The sequence below is a fragment of the Carassius gibelio genome, chromosome A5 (assembly GCF_023724105.1).
Source record: "Carassius gibelio isolate Cgi1373 ecotype wild population from Czech Republic chromosome A5, carGib1.2-hapl.c, whole genome shotgun sequence".
Taxonomy (NCBI): Eukaryota; Metazoa; Chordata; class Actinopteri; order Cypriniformes; family Cyprinidae; genus Carassius; species Carassius gibelio.
Genome location: NC_068375.1, coordinates 29,640,436 through 29,660,258, shown reverse-complemented (window position 1 = coordinate 29,660,258; position 19,823 = coordinate 29,640,436). Strand labels below are relative to the sequence as shown.

General features: G+C 36.1%; 1 protein-coding gene across 1 annotated transcript in view; it reads right to left on the bottom strand.

Annotated features, from left to right (window-relative positions):
- Positions 1-19,823, bottom strand: part of LOC128010972 (GAS2-like protein 2) — a 46,289-nt gene that overhangs the window by 5,068 nt on the left and 21,398 nt on the right. The window contains exons 2-4 of the mRNA XM_052593053.1: positions 5,587-5,694; positions 2,146-2,242; positions 1,491-1,800 (exon numbers count right to left, since the gene is read on the bottom strand). Coding sequence (XP_052449013.1) covers positions 1,491-1,800; positions 2,146-2,242; positions 5,587-5,694 — 515 coding nt within the window. The remainder of the gene's footprint in view (positions 1-1,490; positions 1,801-2,145; positions 2,243-5,586; positions 5,695-19,823) is intronic.

The following is a 19,823-nucleotide window of genomic DNA, read 5'->3' as shown; positions in this document are numbered from 1 at the left end:
TAAACTGGCTTGTGTAAACTAGAGACAAAGCTAATGAATGAGTGTGCTAATGAATAAAAACACTGCAATAAAATCATTTCTTAAACTTAGAACTTCCAGATCTTAAGATACACTTGAAAGTGAAAGTGCTAGCCTATTCTGCCCTCATTTGGTTTTATTCAAATAAACACTCTTATTTATACAAGAAAGTGAAAAACACACACCATGACACCCCGGTTCTATAATAGGACCTGCGTTAACCCTGTTCTGACCTGTTTCTTCAGTGACAGACTTGGGGACTGAGATTATCCTAATCTTCAGTAAGCCAGTCTGCTTCACCTGCAGCTCTGGGAGTGCAAGTGTTAAAGAGTGCTGCTCTGACGCTTGGCCTTCATCATTAGTTAGCCTATGGAAACCGAGGCACACAGCCAAGGTAAAGCAGCGAGCTGTTCATGGTCCAGTTATACAATGTCCTGGCTGCACACACGGACATGTAAATATACCATGTGATGGAAATAATGAAGCACCTTTTGAAACTTCAGGATGTTTAGGAGTAATTTCTTCATTGCTCTATGTGTGCAGTGATGCATGAAGTGTTTATACAGTCATGTTTCAATATTTATTTCAGGACGTTGTAAAAGAAAGAAAGAAACAAATATATAATTGAATGTCCATTTGCTCAGGAAATTCTGACTAAAAAAAACATATCCAAATAAATGTATCCAAAACATGTTATCACTTGCATAATTAGGCAGTGAGAACACAGACTCCTTGTAAAATGTTATATTTTTTTCTAACACAAGGGGGAGTCACTAACTGGACAAGAAGAGGATAAATGTCAGGACAATGTCACCTGTGATTAGTTCAAATCTGCTTGCAATAATCTGTGTGTGTGTGTGTTCATGTGCACTGTTGCCTTAAGATGCAGCTCATTGTGGAGGTACAGTGCACAAGCAGAGTGCTATAATTTGTGTTGAGTTAACTAGGTCAATGTGAGCAAATGGCAGACACCCTGAAGGATCTATACAGACAAAACAACTGTACATACACTGCATGTGTCCCAGTCATAACGCTTCAAGCTTTAGTTCTTCACGTACAAAGAGTGCACCCTTTTCATATACAGTGATTCTGTGAATTACATATTTTCTTTGTTTTATTTATTTCCTCTCTTATCATCACTATTCATGTTTTTGTATGGTGAAGGTATTGGCTATGGTTTGGCAATAAAAACAAAACCATAATGAAATGAAAGTCCCTTCTTAAAATGTATATTTAGAAATTATTAATGTTTTATGTAGTGTTTACGAGATTAGTTATGTTTACACTTCTTACATCCAAAGACATTTTTTTTTTTTAAATAAAAAGTGGTTTTTAAAAAAACATTTACATTCACTTTTTTTTATTCCAGTGAGACTTTCAGGTACTTCTGTTTTGGGTAATTTAGATGCCTTCCAAAGAGCTCTAAACGCACACACACACGCTGCTAAACACCCAAACACACCTTCACTGACCTGAGAGGATTCAAGTGGCGTGGTTCTGATCTGTCCCGTGGCGGTCGAGGCAGCAGTGTCGTGGGTCGCCCTGTGTTGGTCTCCATCTCTACAGGTACAGCTGCATGGTGCGACCTGCCAGGCCGTGATGGAGAGGAATGTGCTGTGGAGCCCAACACAGGCTCCAAAGAGCGCCTATCGGGGGTTTTGTAGGGTGCCATGCTCTCATTGCGCCAGTGAGGTCCTGGGCTTGTGGAGCGGGACGAGTGAGCGCTGGAGCTCTTACTGTGAGGACCCTGGCCACTCGCTTTGGCCTGCTGATACCGGTGACCTGTTGAGGTCAAAAAAGGCATCAGACAGCTTTTTTAATATTCACAAGAAAAAAAAGATGAGAAACTTCATTAGTGTTTTTAAACCTAATGTACAATGGTTATGGTAAGACTGCTTGCTTATGAAAATGCATTTTATGTGTAATATATTACCAAATGTTTGGAGCTAGTAAATTTTTTTTTTTTTGAAATTAATAACCACAAAACACTAGAATAATAATAACCACAAAAACTAAAAACAAAAACTTGCATAACTTGTTTTTTTATTGTAACAATGTAGTAGTGTTGAAAAATTCCAAGAAGTCTCATAGTTCAGAAACAGGAAATGACACAAGTGGTGATCTCACCGAAAGCGGCGCAGCGACATGGATCATGTTTGTCGAGGTAATGCTCAAGTGTGTCCCAACCTCCACCCACGCGCACCATCACATGAGTCCGTAACACCTACACAGAGAATGATGTTAACACCTTTCCAACATTCAATAACATGCACAACCAGAATAGTGGGCATATAATAACCCAAATTGTGTTAGAAACCTTTTATACAGCTGATCAAATAATTTTAGAAAATCAAAAATGTATAGTCAGGACTGTAGCCCTGAATACCAAACAGCCAGATAAAAGATCCAGCCTGAAGACTGATTATTCAGCGGTAGATAACAGAAGTTTTGCCAAATGGAAAAGTACAAAACAGATTATGATGTAGTAAAAGATTGAGTCTCAGAGCTCTGAAACAAAAACATCACAGCGTACACTTTTAAGGTATGATATTATTTGTTGTTCAGTACAATGAAAGAATCAGTAGAGGTAAGATCTCCAAGGAACTATATGAAAATCAAACTGATCAATTTATCAATTTATTTTGTCTATTTGTAAATGTGACACATGCAGAGCTGTGAAACAAGCTAACAAATTTGATTTTTCTGAAGAATAATTCAGCAATGCTTGCCTATGCAAAAGTCACTTCCACAAAGAGTATTCCATTGTGAGTGGTCACTAAAGTGATGCTAGTTTATGGCTAGGGAGTTATGGGTGATTTCTCACTGGCTCATGCCAAAGTAAGCCCACCCCGAAGGCTGATGATACATGGGGTAGCTTTTTGAGCAATGTTGCTTGGGCACTTTCACATTGAGCAGGGTAACAAATTTCTATCTGGATACTTTAGATCAGTTGTGGACCCTGTGTCTCACTCTTATCTTCAAACACCACTAATAATACAGGTGGAAAACCATGTCAGTCAGTTAAATATTTTTATCTCAACCCCCTTGTCTTATAACGCTATTTAACAGAGCTGCCCACCAGCACTTCCTCCATCCACCTCACTGCAGCCTCCATTCGCCTTCATTATCATGACAACACACTATGACTGAGAGCTGGAGAGAGAACAAAAAGACATCACGCACTGACACACTCTTTTCATTCAACCCCCTCTATTCAGAGAGAGGGGAATAGAGAAGATTTAGCATCGAAAACAGCTCTACATTTGCTTCAAGGCCTGTCTCTTTAGCTCTTCTCTGATGAACAGAGAGAAATGTAGGATAAGAGACTGCTACTGATTCCTTTATCAAAAACGCTCAGTCAGGAAAACGCTATCTTTCATATGTACTCCGAACCTGTTGCAGCAAAGCTCTTTAAAGTTCCATCATTGCTAAACTCCATCTGCTGAGCACATGGTAAGCAATAATCATATGGTGAGTATTTGTGTGCTGTTGCCATGAAAAGCGAGCACATCTGCTGGCTGGCACTATGCCCACCTTCACAAACTTACATAAGGTCTCCTTTTCAACCTAAAACTCAACTGCATCTAAGCCTGTAATTCTTCTGCACAGTTCTCTGCTTGTTTTGTATGTCTTTCCTACATAAGGATGACAGGAAGTAGCAATACACAATGGCTACCTGCCCCCTGAAGCGTATTAAAACTCTCCAATGAGGAATTTACCTATCATTGGTTAAATTCAATCTTGAAGTATCACCTAAACACAACGTTCCACAAGACAGCAGTCAGCCTACACCTCTGCTAATACAACACACCTAGCCAAACCACACTTACTAAAAGAAGGCAGCACAAAATCGGTAAGGAGCTTAACAATCTCAAGAGTGGAACAGAATGCAGGGGTCTTGAGGGTCAAGATGCATTTATCAAAGCTAAGTCTTGAACAAATTGACCAGTGTGATTGCAAAATGTATTGCATATGGGCTGTACCTTTTTATTCAGCTCCTAGAGCTTTTTTTAATATTGTTTTTTAATGGCTGCTAAAAATTCAACTTTGTCATCATAGGAATAAATATCATTTTCAAATATATCAAAATAAAAAGAGTTTATTTAAAAATCATAATAATATTTCACAATATCACAGAACAGACTTTTTTTTAACAACCCCTCATTTTTACATGGTACAATGCCTTTGAATTATTATCATTTGAGGGATTTTCTCTGCAAATATTGTTATGTGTTACTATTTTTAACAGCTCAAATATGTATTTAGATAAATATGACTGCAGCATAAATTTAGTAGTTGCACTAGGCCTTAATGTAACACTTGACTTTGATTGTACCTCTACGCTGGCCAATGGGAATGCTGCACTCTTTGGCAGCTTAACTCAGCTGCCCTTTAAAAAGCACTTGGGATTCAGCCCATGCATTGCTATGGAAACATGCTGAAACCATAATTATAATGAACAGTAAACAAAGCGAATGTTCTTTTGTGCCATGGTCTTCATCGACAGGGATTTTAGCAATTTTGTGAGGTTCTCTTTCAGTTTACCAACATCAAAATGAGCACTGAGCATCTAAACAAAGTGTCTGTCCAGAAGATGACAGATTACATTTTCTTTGCTTATCACCTTACTAGCTCCTTCACCTCACGCTGTGTCTTTTAGTGTTAATTTGTGCTGGGGAAGGACGATGGGTCTATGTATAATTATAGTCTCTGTAAATAAAAAGGTTCAATCTAGCAGCACCAGTTAAGTTGCACCCACGTCTTGCAAAAAAAGCATGCACACACACACACACACACACACACACACACACACACACAAACACAAACACACACAGCCGATAGGAAAAAAACATCATATACAGGAAAAACTGAGCAAATCAAGACAGATGAAGACAGAGAAAGAGAGGGATATAAGGTTGCAGTGAATGCGGAGGAGAGTGAGGCTAAATCCAGTTTAATTGATTCAGCCCTGCTGCACTGGATGAAGATACAATTTCATCGAAAATTTCCTCCAGCTGAGAGTGAAAATATGTTGACCCAACACCCTATTAAAAAGACACAGATGCATGCATAAAGTGCATGTAAATACCTATACACCAGCCCACACACACACACACACACACACACAGATATATCCAGAGTGCTCGGTAGAGGACAGGAAATGACATAAGTCTCCATTTCTGTCTGCAGGATGAATGGGGTGTGGGTGCCTGAATAGGTTAGCCTGGCAACTGTGTAAACACCATTCAAACCTTGGGATCACTTATTTTGGAGCTATAATTATTATAGTTTGGCCTCTATACGCAACTTGCATCACCAAATGAAATGGAAAAAATAACAATTGTTTTCACAGTGATTGGCACTGATTGAGTCAACTTATAGCTAATTTAGCACATTAAGCTCAGAGAAAGCATTTAACGCATTTTAAAGCATTCTTTTTATAGGAAAAAAGACAAACTACAGCTTTAAGTGATAAAGAAAGAAAGAAAAAGACAGTGCCTATTGCTGCCTAATGTTTGACAGAATAGACAGGGGAATGAGTAACCGGTGAGTCAATTAAAGATGTACCCTGATGAAGATGAGTGCGCTGGAGTCTCCGACTTTGTACTTCCCTTCTGAGACTTTGGTCATGGGGAACTGTGATGGACAGGAGCAATGGCCCAGAATCTCCCGAACCTACAAAACACAATACAAAATCTTATTAAACACTATGATACAATATGTAGACAATCATGGTTAAAAGTTTGCGATGCTGAATCAAACAAACATTTCATCACATAACAAATGGGCAACAAAGATGCCAATAGTATATTTGTATATTCAGTGATATTAGGAGGCCAAATACATAGTATGATGCTTGCAAAAGATAAACACAGGCCTGTATGAATAATAACTACTTTAACCAATATAGCTATCACACAAAAAAAGTATATAAAAAAGCAATTATCTATTATATCATCTATTATAAGGGGAAAAGTATGTAAAGAAACATCATATTTTCCAAGTATTTTTATTAACAATATAACTGTGTTGGATTAAACCCACAGAAAAAGGTTTGCAATTAACACTGCATTAACAAAGGATTTTTGGCCATGGTACCATGGTCCTTGAAAAAAAAAACTTGTTGATACCTTATCTTCAAAACATATATTATTCTGGAACTAACATGGAATGTTGTATGCTACTATTCCTTATCATGTTAAAGATACCATACTTAGAAAATATTTTTACTGATTATACCTGTAAATTTAATCATAGAAAAAAAAATGGTCCAATGGATAAATGTAGATATTCTGAATTTGATGAAAGAAAGGGATCATGCTTCAAAAATGTCACTTAAAACTAAATTGAGTAATGATAGATATCGATTTACTATGGTAAGGAACTCTGTGGTAAAGAAATTATGAAAAGCTAAAACAGATTTTTTTTCATTACTATGTTTGAAAAAGCAAGAGGCAATCCTGGAATCATTTGTGAATCATTAAAAAAAAATTACAAGAAAACAAAATAAAGATAAGAAAATTCTAGAACTTAAAGTAAAAGGAAAATCAATAAACAATCAATCTGCGGTGGTAGAGATTTTTAAATCATCATTTTAGAATCATGGTAAAAACAATTACTCATTGTTTTCAGCCTGCATATACTAATGTCTGCCATTACAACAGTGGAGCCTGTTTTTAGAATAAAACCTGTTAGTGATTCTGATGTTATGTGAACAATAGATCTCTTAAATCATCTAGAGCAAAAGAATATGGTACGGATGTTCTTATGCTCAAAGAGTGGAAATCCCCTTTATATTGATAATTATATGCCAATTAGTATCTTACCCACTGTTTATAAGGTTATTAGCAGTTACTTGAGCAGTACTTCATTTTCATTGCATCCAATGAGGTTTGGTTTTAGAGCAAAATACTCAACAGAAACTACAAAATGCTTTTTATAGAAAATATTAAAACTTTTTTAGATAAAGGTGGTGTAGTTGGAGCAGTGTTCCTTGATTTAAAGAAAGCCTTTGACACCGTTAATCATATCCTTAAGTCTAAGTTATCTTGTTTTAATTTCTTATTACATAAATTTAACTGGATAAGAGTAATATCTATCAGATATTTCAGATGTCAGTGTGTTAGAGTACAAAATCACTAATCCAATGATTTAGGTACACCAACTGGTGTTCTGCAAGGATCTATCTTGGGTCCGTTGCTTTTTGCTATATATATATATATATATATATATATATATATATATATATATATATATATATATATATATATATATATAAAATATATAATATAATGAGGTAATAGTCTAGCACAAGTTGCAAATGAACTCATGAATTCAATGGTTAATGTGTCAGCATGGCTAAGAGAAAATTCCTTACAAATAAATGTGTCCAAGACCGTGTGTATGTTTTTCTCTAAGAGTAGCAGTAGTATTAAAGAGCCGGATGTTTACGTGTCAGGGGTGAGGCTGCAGTTAGTGCCTCTATATAAATATCTGAGAATACTGACTGATTCTAACTTACATTTAAAGTTCAAGTTCAAAAGGTTTGTAAGCAGGTTAAATCTAATCTCTATAATTTTAAGATTACTATAGAGATTACATGTCATTAGAGGCAGCTAAGATGTATATGTAGTCTATGGTTATTCCTCACATTACTTACTGTTTAATCACCTGGCCTCATGTGAGTTAAATGTCTCTTAAACCATTTGAGTCCTTGTACAAACGTACATTTAAAGTCTTCAATAAGAAAACGGTGCATTAACATAATTGTCTAAAACTGAAAAAAATAGAATTTGTTAAATGCTTGGTGTATAACATTATTTATGGTTTATCTTCTCGCCCTCTTGGTCAGTTAGTAAGTATTAGAACATCTGATTATCCTTCTGCAAGAGGTGCATTAAGAGGAGACTGTATCATACTGCTTAGACAAAGTAGCCTAATTTTAGTCAGTCTACTTTTTCTGTCAAAGCTGCACGAGAATGGAATTCTATTCTGACAACTATAAGAGATTTAGACACATATGCTTTATCTAGGATTCAAATGAAAAATGCATTAATTAGTACATAGATTTGTGAACATTTGAATTTTATATTTGCTAGTTTACCTATTATCCTATTAGTGATTGTATCTTGTTTGAATTGTCTTTATTTGATCCAATTGGTGTTGTCAAAAGACCCGGTACTTCGGTACCAAGTCAGTACTAAAAAAATGAAAATGTCTCGGTACCAGGTTTCTTTAAGTACAGAGTACCAGGTCAACCCGGTTCTTGACGCATACAGTGCTATGATTTCTACGAAGCAGAAAACGCGGACGGAATCTAAAAATCCAGTCATGAAAATGAAACTTACATTTAAATATGGACAGTCAAGTAATTTGTCAAAGTTGTCCTATTATTTTTTAATGCAAATACTATAATTTGTACTATGTTATTATAAAATTTTCTAGTATGTATTTTTTATTTAATTTTCTTTTAGGGAGACTTGTAACATCTTGTCCAGGGACTACGAATGTAAAATAGCCTTTCGCTAATTCTGGTAGATTTACAGGAATGTTTTAATAATGTACAATTTCCCTGTCAACCACATTTTTTTTGTTTATATTTATGCACATATCTCTTCCATATAGGAGGTGTTAGAGGAGATGTATTCACAAACACTCATTCTTTAGTATTCAGCTGTTAACTGGCTCACTGCAGACTATAAAAAAAGACATTTGTGACCATGGACCACGAAATCAGTCTTAAGTGTCAATTTTTCGGAATTGAGATTTATACATCACATGAAAGCGGAATAAATAAGCTTTCCATTGATGTATGGTTTATTAGGATAGGACAATATTTGGCCAAGATATAGCTATTGGAAAATCTGGAATCTGAGCATGCAAAAAAATTAAAAAATAAATACTGAGAAAATAGAAAAGTTGTCCAAATGAATTCTTAGTAATGCATATTACAAATTAAAAAATGTTGATATTTACGGTATGAAATTTACAAAACATCTTCATGGAACATTTTTACTTAATATCATAATGATTTTTGACATAAAAGAAAAACTGATAATTTTTACCCATACAATGTTTTTTTGGCTATTGCTAAAAATATACCCAGGCGACTTATACACACACAAAGACAAATGTTCCACTGAATGTCTAGCAGCACCTGATCAGAAGCAGTTTCCTGTGAGAAACACTGAGTCACATCCCTTACCTCGCTTCAACTATACATAAGAGGTTGGGAGCCTCTATAAGCATTTGAAATGGATAGAAAATAACTCATATATGCATTTACGCATCATAGGATGGCCTGTTATTGACTGCTGAGGTGACTGACTCACCGAAAGAGCCCAACCTTTCCAATTCTTGTTAATTGAATCACTCCCTAGGGAAAATAAAAAGTCTCTCTTCCTTTCTTTATCCATCTCTCACTCACTTTCTCTAAAGCACAAACAGTGAAACAAAGAGCCATTCCCTGAAGTTGCGTCATATCATGATGAGATCTGGGACTTGCCCAATGATTAACTCAAAGGCACATGCGCATTAAACATAATTACTGAAGATAGTTACGTAACGGTATGGCAGCATGCGTGTTTTTTAATTTAGAGTGGTCAGCCTGTAAAAGTGCACTATTGGGTGGGGTGATCATGCACTGGTGCAGGCTCATTCTCTCTAGTTCATTCTGATGTTGTTCTTTTCTGTTTGCGGTCTTTGAAAAGTCTCTCCTAAATGAGTGTGGCACCATGACTAAAAACAGGGCAAAAGTCCAGAAGATCAATCAAGATCAGACGAGAGAGCAACAATGTTGAGAGTTGAAAATCGTACAGCAAGGTAAAATGTTGTCTCCAACACACATTTTGACAAACTTCAGCCATTTTAAAAAGGATGAATAAGACACTTATTCAGTAACAAAAGTAATAATTAACGCAAATAAAACTCCAATGTGTGTGGGTGTGGATCTTATAAAGATTGTCTGTCTTTTTGTATTGCAGGCCAAAATAAAAAGAAATTATATATATATATATATATATATATATATATATATATATATATATATATATATATATATATATATATAAAAGACTTGTGCTTAAAATGTATTTGTTATTTAATGCAACAATATTTTATTTATTATTTACATTATGTAATGCAAATTTATATAGTATGTATATTTTTACATACTTCAAATGTTATTTGCCAGATTCACCTGCATACAGTCTAAAATGCTATTTCTTCAGTGTTACAAGTGTGGGGAAGTTAGACTGACTGTACGCTTTGCTATTCCATTGGACTGCTTGTGCAAACACATGGGAAACTCATCCTTATTTCCTACACAGACAAATTCAGTTGTGTTTCCACAGATGAGAGACAGGAGCCAGCAGACTACTGGCATGATGGAGATGATGTATTGCCACACAAACAGTGAGTGAGACTTGATTGACCGTAGTTGAACTTGGAGGCTCTAGAATTGCCCATGAATAATTTTAATTTTCCACATCATTGGACTGTTTGGAAGATTAGAGGGTTAAAACTGGAATATTCTATAATTAGTCCCATCGTCATGACTATTAAGTTAGCATGTGTTTGACAATTACCACAGAACCAGAATGAGCTGTAATACATTCTCACTCTCTCTGCCGTTCTCTCTAAAGTAATCAGGGGCTCTCTTGCTGTGTTTTGCCTCTCTCTCTCATGCTTCACTCTCTTTCTCTAGACATCTGTTCTGGAAAGTCTGCAAGCAGTGACCACCTTAAAGATTTTTCTGGCAACTGTTAGGTCAAAGCTATTTTCCCCCTCTCGAGATCTTTATGATTTTTTTCCATTACATCATATCTATACCACAAACAAATGACGTGACAAAACCAAAATGCTTCCATTAAAGTCATCAACACTGCGCACAAGTTTTTTTACTCGTTTAAAATGTGTTGAGTGTTTAGCCAATCTTAACAGAGACATTTACATATCAAAATCTTAAAGCTATATAGCAGCAAAAACAGCCTAAAATCTTACACAAGCAAACTCATGTTGTACCTTTACAAAGCAGTTTTGCTGAGTGGAAATGTGGCTCTGTGCAGAAAATAAATGGCTTACTACTATGCTGAGTGTTTCTTTTAGCAACATTTTTAAATAGCTGTCAGACACTAAGAATTACTAGAAACTTTGAAATTTTAAATGGGCTTCGATTAAATGCTACAGAAGTATACAATATGGACCCTTAATGCTAATTGCACAGTATAAAGTCTTCATCCATCAGACTGAAGGCGAATCAAGATTTAATGGAGCTCTGCCATTCAGTGCAGCTGAACCGAAGCAGACAGACTCCCTGTAACGTTCTTACAGTATTTCTGTGCTGATTTTAGCTGAGGAACCACCCTTACCAAATGTGAGACATGGAGATGTTGTTTAAATGTCTCACCAGCTATGCCTACTGTCTACAGCATATACTGTATGCAAACAGAGCAGACAATGAGATGTATCTGTGATACGATCAACTCAGAGACTGGGAGAATGCTGGTTCTGCATTGCTCTGGAAACAGCGATAAGAGACAAGAGAAGGATGCACCGAATGTCAGACAAACATCTTTCCAAATTCGTAATAAGAATCATTTATAAATCTGCATGCTGCTGTCAACAAAAAGAAGCACTGAGATCTTCCTGCGGGGTTCTGCCAAAATAAAAGCTGAGAAAAAGCAACAACTCCGTCAACATTCATAAATGCTAGTATTGTAATTTTACTGTTGTTATGTAAAATAAAATTAAAAAAGTAGGACGATAATAATGATAATTACCCTACAACAGCTCTATTAATTAGTATAATGTCTTCTAGAATGTAAAAAAAAAATTCACTGTTAAGTAAATATTTTTAAATTGTTGTTTTTTAATTGATTTTTTACTTGAAAAGCAGGACAAAACCGTAAAAAGCACATTTTGGCTATTTCATTTATGCAATGGTGAAGAAAAAAATAAGGGCAAACTAGGCCTACATGCGGGTGTTCGGTATTCGGCCTTCAGCCCAGTGTTTCATTTTGTTCAACTCCGGCCAAGAATGTTCATTTCGGTGCATCCCTAGACAAGAGTCATATGACTGCAGTTATCAGACCTCTCTCTGTGTTATGGATGCAGGCATCTCATGGGAAAAAATACTGGCAGACAGAAAGAGTTGAACACCTGACGGAGGGGAAGGAGTGAGACGGCAGGAGAGGAGACACCAGCTGGGAGTGAATAAATATGATAATGAACAGGGCTCACAAAGCTGACACATTAACTTAAGTGACAAATTAAATTAACACTGTTAACATATTTATCTAATCTGACATTAAATCTGGTTCATACTGTTCAATGTGTTTTCTAAAAGAAACAATAGTTCTAAAACTGGTTTTGAATCAGTGATTCATGGATTGAATCGATTCATTGTCAACTGAAACTAAAAAAAAAGCTACATAAAAGAAATAATTTGATTCTGCACTACAGTCGTTAAAAGCAAAAAGGATATTCTAAATGTTAAAACATTCTGAAATTTCTATTTCAAATTTCATGTTTTTCAACGCAACTTTTCACTTATTTTTGTGCTGATTTCATAATTTATAATAGATTGGAAATCTGAATTTTTTTTTTTACAGTGTCAGACATTTTTTCTTTTCCACCCCACTTATTTAAATGTAACTTATTATGTTATGATGTATTATGTAGATGAAACTATGGCTAACCCTACATTTTTTGACTTTGAATGAGGTAATTGAGGTATTAATGTTGGGACCAAGTGATTTGTTTGACTCCTGTGATTTGGACCTCTGAGATCTAACTTCACTTGTGCTAAAAACATAGGCTTTTGCTTTGACTAAAGACTCAAGTTTGATAAACAAATTAATGCTGTGGTTAAATCATGCTTTTTTCATTTACAACGCCTTGCAAAATTTAAACCTCTACTGTCTCTGAGGAGCTTTGAAAGAGTAATTTATACCTTTATTTCATCATGCCCAGATTACTGTAATTAACTCTTTATTAATGATTTAGCTCTCTGACATGCTACGTCCTTACAAGCCATCGAGATCACTTAGGTCCAGGGATCCTAGATTCCTCACTATACTTGCAATAGCAGGCCCTAAACTTCTGAAAACCTACCATCATCTATTATAACTGCAACATCTCTTTTTGTTTTTAAATTTAAGCTTAAAACTTATTTACTTACTGTGGCTTTTAGTACTGAAGTTTTTGTCTTCTCTTTCGATTATACTGCCCTATACAGCACTCTGGTCAACCTTGGGTTGTTTTTAAATGTGCTTTCTAATTGGGACAAGCCTAATAAATAAGTTCTGAATGAACACTAAAAGAGAGGGTGTTGTTTTTAAGGAATTGCAACATGAACTCTACTTGTGGTTTCAAATTTCATCTTTGTTGTGATTTCATCTTTTGTTTCCAACAGCAGATCATCCCGGGTGCTGACATCTGTGCTAATTTTTTGCCTGAGCATATGTCTGGAGGGAAAACTCTGTTTATCACCCTGCTTCCTTTACCAGCAACACAGCAGCACTAAGGGACTGTGAGAGCCAGCGCCAAAGATACAGCGCCGGCGGCGGTCAGCCTGGAGATGGAGACCGGGAAATGGAGCATCTGAGAGATAGTGAGCTGTATCTGGGTCTCTGATAACTGCAGGCTATCTGATACACATACAAACACTCACACATGCTTTGACAGAGGTGACATGGCATGCAGAAGGTCAGATGGGTAAGAAGTGAGTGTCTCTTCCGGGTTCAGATAAAAAGGCCATGGGTGTGGATTGTTTTGCAATAGCTGATTCGTTTCTCAGTAATTGCGTGACTAAGTATCTCAGAAGAGATCCATGAAAACAGACAGACTCTCAAATGGTGAAAAATAGTGGTAGACATGTGTTCAGACTTAAAAATGCTGCCAGATTAAAAGATCTTTTTTTATAAAACAGTGATGACTGATACCAATACATTTTGGCGAAATATCCATGTGTCCCATGGCAAATTGTCATTAAGGGCAGGAGTTTCTCAAAATGTCTTAGATCACATTCTGTAGATAAATTGTACTGAATAATAATCATATTTAAACAGTATAGTACTGTTGGAGCACAGAAAAAAAAGAAAATCCTTTTCAGAAAAAAGATTGTTGTTTCAGTTGGACAAGTATAAAATATCTGTTTGCTGAGAGGTTTATATCTGATTCCATCAGGAGATAGATACTGGGTGGGTTCCAGCCTAAAAACAATCATGGCTTGTATTTAACACACTGCTTCAGCGGGTATCTGGCACAGCAGAAACATCTCCAATGGGGGTGAATTAAGCTCAACTGAGCTGTATCAGCTGAAACCAACCTAAGATCAACATCACACACACATAACAAAACAACGAAAAAAGATCATTCCATTCAACGTCATTCCATAATCTGGGTCACTTACAGGTCGAAAACATTCTAGACAACCAGAAGAAGAGACTTCATTTCACTTAAAGGCATGGTTTACACAAAAAGAAAATTCTAAAAGAAAATTCAATGGGGTCCAATGGAACCCCATTGATTTCATTTTTGTATGCATAAAATGGAAACAATAAGACATATTTCAAAATATATATTTTGTTACTGAAGAAAGATCATACAGTCAGTCATACAGGTTTGGAAGGACTACAGAAAAAAAAGAAGGATTTTTAACTACAGAAAAAAAAGAAGGATTTTTAACAAGGACAAGCGAGCAGTGATCTGTGATTGGGTGATTGTATCACAAAAGAATAACATCTACAGAGAGAGGGGAAAGCATGTGGGAATGCGCACATAGCCAACATTCTCACAGATCTGTCATCTCTTATCTAATTTGTCATCCTTAAGGACCACCGCTCTACCATCAAAAATCACAACACCAATGAAATTTCCACACACACACACATGAACAGAGAGACCTAACCAGACAAACCAGCTGCTAAGAATAACTGGGCAATAGGGCTTAAGATAAACTTAAGATAAATGAAAAGACTAAGTTACCATGACAGGACTGTTTCCTTTTAGTCAAGTAAGCCATTTTGTAAACTGGTGAAATCTGAAGGTTAGTCTCCAGTGCACTATAAAGGCTTGTTGTGGCTTGTGCCCATGGAAATAAATGCTAAAATAGTGTCCTGTCAGGAGAACTAAAGACTGAAAGCTCTCCTCACAGGTTTCAGCATAAGACTATCACACGCTTGTCCTTTTGTTTGAGGCCTTATTATGATAAAACTGACGCTTAGGGAGATAAACTGAGCTATAACTTTATATAAGTACTGGATACATCAGGTGACCTTCTGGTACATAATTGTTATAAAAATTCACATGACCTAAACTGTACCTGGCATAAAATCTCTCCAGCTGCAGTATATAACTTTTGACACGTTCTTCCTCTCTCTTTTGTCCCACAATCTACTGCACAGATTATGTAATACATTTTCATATCTCAGCCATAATAAAATTGGGTCATGGAAAAACCATATCTGGCCATGAGGGACAAAAACATATAGAGGTCATTGAGTTATTTAAATCTTTAACTCAACTGTAGTGTCAATTTCAGTGGAAAATCAGTGGCTGTTTTATTAATTCAGCGTGTGAGTAAACAACAAGACCAAGAGGACAAAAGAGACTTTAACATTTTGCATCAAATTCTTAGAAGACTAAATTATCCAAGCAATGCTATTCACATTAATAACTATAACTATTAATAATTATAACTCTTTATTCTCTAAGAAAAAAAATCTAATTTCTGTTTATATTTATTTATATTGGAAAAAATATATTTTGAGACAAAAGGTACCAAAATGAAGTATAACAAAAAAAAATGACACCACTGTTGATGACTTCCCTTCAGTTCCAAAGACATTTTTAAAGTAATTTCTATATTTTAAGCATTTCTTTCACTTTGACAGGCATTTTACACATCACGGCCCTGTTTACACTAATGCGTGTAAAACAGCGTTATAAAATAAAACCGATCCTTATCTACACTTGCGTTTTCACTGTATTTCAGAAGCAATCTCCATCTTCACTGCACAACTGAAAACACATGTCACATGACCATTCTTGCAGGTACAACATTGAGCATGATGATACTGTTTACACTGTCATCAAGGATACATTGAGCACATGTGGGCAGCCATTGTTTTCAAAAGTCTCAGTTTTGGTCTGTTTACACTGAAACGCAACCCCGGAGTTTCGTGTTTTCGAAAGTCTCAGTTTACAAGAGTCAAAAACACTGGGGAAGTGTAAATGACAAGTGTAACCGTAGCAATAGTTGTAAAATGAAAATGCAAATGTGTGTGTGTGGTGTGTGCTTATAATATATATATATATATATATATATATATATATATATATATATACATATATACATATATACATATATATATATATATATATATATATATATATATATATATATATATATATATATATAGTTAAAATGTATACAAAATAATGTATGCATTAGCATAGTATTTGTTTAGAACACAACAGTTCGTATCACCATACTTGCAGGTAATTCAAATGCATAATGTCATAGGAACGGCATCCATGTGATTCCATCAGCCACCAACAGAGCTTTATTTTTAAGTTAAAACGAGGGTAACACTCATTTTACATACAGCACACAGAAAAACTGCATTAATATGACAGTGGTCAAATGCATAAAGCAAAGCATAATTTGAAATCACTAGTTTCAAGTTTAGAGCATTCAGTTCACACGGCCGACTGTCACACAGTGATCATGCAGGATAGAAATGCACACTTCATAAGTTTGCAAGGTTTGTGAAATTAAATATTTATAAGTCATTCAAAGATTTGTTTAAATGAAATAAATGCATATTTACTTAATGCTGACGGCAAACAAGAAACTATAATGTTTGCACTTCTATTACTAATAATATAAAAGCTATCGTTAAAATACTTTTTGTATAGATTTTAATACCTTTGTTTGACCGTTCTATCTGATTATTAGACAGACTTCTATCCGTATTAGACAGAATTACTAACAATAACAACTGTGAACCCAGGGGCAGATGGTTTTTAGCATCATCAAAATAAAAGGCCGGTGCACCGTCAAAATGAAATACATCAGCCGAGCAGAAAAACGTATCGTCCAATGCAGGTATATGAAAACTGTCAAATATATGAGTTGCCCACTAGTGCACAAAAGCTGAGCATAGACAGGTGCTGTATGAAATGGCATATACGGCCTACTCCGCTAGTTCTGTTAATAGATGAGTACTGCAGCCTACCACAGAAAGATACATGACCTATGGCAGCCAAAATATAAAATTACCAAGACCATAAAAAGAGAAAAGACTAAAGATAAGTTCATATGGGAAATACTTTCATGTAGGAGTGAGAGAAAGAGTTAGTGAGAGACTTTCTTTCGTAGCAAAGCCTCAGCTGTGATTCTGACCCAGCACAAACTGCCATGACCTACTTTTCCATGTCTCTCCCTCTCTCTCTCGCTCTCTCTGGTGTAAAATCCATTAAAGGCAGGTCCAGCAGTCTGTACAGTACAGGCACTTCTGGCTAACTGTCTCCTGTTCTTTTTTGAATACATGTAGTGAAGCATAAGGCAGGGTTATTGCCGTAAACGCAAACTAAGTCACAGGGTGAAGCTTGGTTTGATAGTGAAAGTTAGAAGGCTTGAGCGGGCTTTATTTTGCTAAAGCTAATTTCTAACAAATAATATGATAGCCAAAGAACACAATTGATGCAAGTACACGAAAAGCTAAAAACAGTGGTTAAAACGCTTCCTGAAATAAAACACAAAAATAGCTGTAATAGCCATCAAACCCTCTTCACATGCTGGAATAACCTGACCTGTGCGGGAGTAAGGTTACTGATACAGATATCAGAGATGGAACCGCAATGACTGGTAGAAAATAGCAGAGGACTCTTCATTCTCTTACAAATGTACTTTTTGTGCAATGTGCAGCAATGACTGTGGTTCCTATTTAAATGCAGATTGTCCTTCCTTCCCTGTCAGTTGCTATATTTATTATAGTTTGCTGAATATAATTTCTCAAAAGGAGACTAAGCCGAGACTATATATACACAGAAAGAAAGAAATTAACACTTTTATTCAGCAAAGATGGATTAATGCTTTTATTTCACACTGTCTATTCATCCTGAAAAAGTGTGTACAAAGATTTTAAGAAAATGTAAAAAAAAATTTGAAACTAGACTGTGAAATGAATCTGAAAAGAGTTTGTAAAGAAAGCTAATTTGAAAAAAGCACAATGATAACAACCTTGCCATTTGGCTCTTTCCGCTGCTCTCTTTATTTTCCATCCATCTTGTTCTGGTTATTCTGTCCTCAGCTCACCTCTGTTCAGTTCTCTCTCTGCTCCTATTTCTTCTTTTCTTTCGCTCTCACCCCCACACATCTTTCATTTACTCTCTCTATTGAACTCTGCATTTTTCAATTTTTTTTCAATCTTTTGCTGCAAAGCTTTCTGTTTTCCCCCGAGCCCACCTCTCTTTGATTTCAGCCTCCCTCTCGCTATCACTGTCCTTGGATTCACCTCTACCTCACAGGCTATGTCTCCCTCCCTCCCTCTCTCCCTGTCCTCATGTTCCCTTCAGCCTTTAGGGGATTGCAGTTACCTCCATAAATCTCTCAATTTTGACCCATGAGCTCAACAAGCGTGAGACAGCATATGTGTGGTTAAAACCCTGAGAGCAGCTCCAGCAGGATTATATTTTTACATTTTCTGCAAAACACCACTGTAGTGCTTGCAATACTAGGGTATTGCTGGTTGCTAAGATGATCTGAGTGGTTGCTAGGTGGTTTCCTCGGTGGTTGCTTAGTGGTACAAGTCAAAAGAGCCCACAAACATGTCATATTCTTATATTCTGGTTCTTAGACATGGCCCAGGTCGCTCCTTTAAAGTAACTCAATGGGGAAATTTCCCTGTTTTACTGACCACTAGGCTACAGCCAATGTAACAGCACACTTCCCAACAAACCACATGATTTGAGCTATTATTCATGTCTGGATCTATAATGAGAAGGGCAACATTACTGCACTGCACCCTCAAGCAGTGTGTTCTCTCTCTTTCCTTTTCTCTTTAGCTCTGGGCAGGGGCTGTGTGTATGTGTACTGTACACATGCACATGCGTGTCTGAGGAACAAAGAGAGAGAGAAAGAGAGAATATTGGGGCTGTGCATTATTGACAAAACCATGAAGCAGAAGTCGAGGCCTCGGGGTGTAGGAGAGAGAGAGGGGGAGAAAGGAAGAGAACAGAGAGCCCGTTATTAGATATAACGGCACTGATGACTTAGAAATTGTAGAGGATCCTTCTGGTCATGTGCCTTGATGTCATTTTTTCGGTAAAACAACAGCAGCATTTTGATTGAACTGAATAACTTCTGAAGGAAAACATTATTAAAAATAAAAAAAATACAATACTTTTTCATTATTTGTATATTTGTCCATTTATTTTGGTCAAATAAATGCAGTGGTGAGCAGCAGAGACTTTTTCAAATAAAAATCCTACGAGCCCCTAACTTTTGAACAGTAGTGTGTATGTTATATTGCATTTCCATTTAAAGCATTCTGAGCAGCCAAGAGTATGTGCAACTACATGATTAGTGATGTAATGCATAGTGAGACAGTGTGTCAAAAACAGACATTACACAAACAAATCACAAATGAGCTGAGATAACCGACAGAGCAAAACTCTCTCTCTCTCTCATCTTTCTATTGGGTTCTACAGCATTAAAGTTGCTATTCAAATAAATGTTTTGCAACCAGACATTTTTGCAGAAATAGACTGTACTAAATAACATTACACAGGGGGAA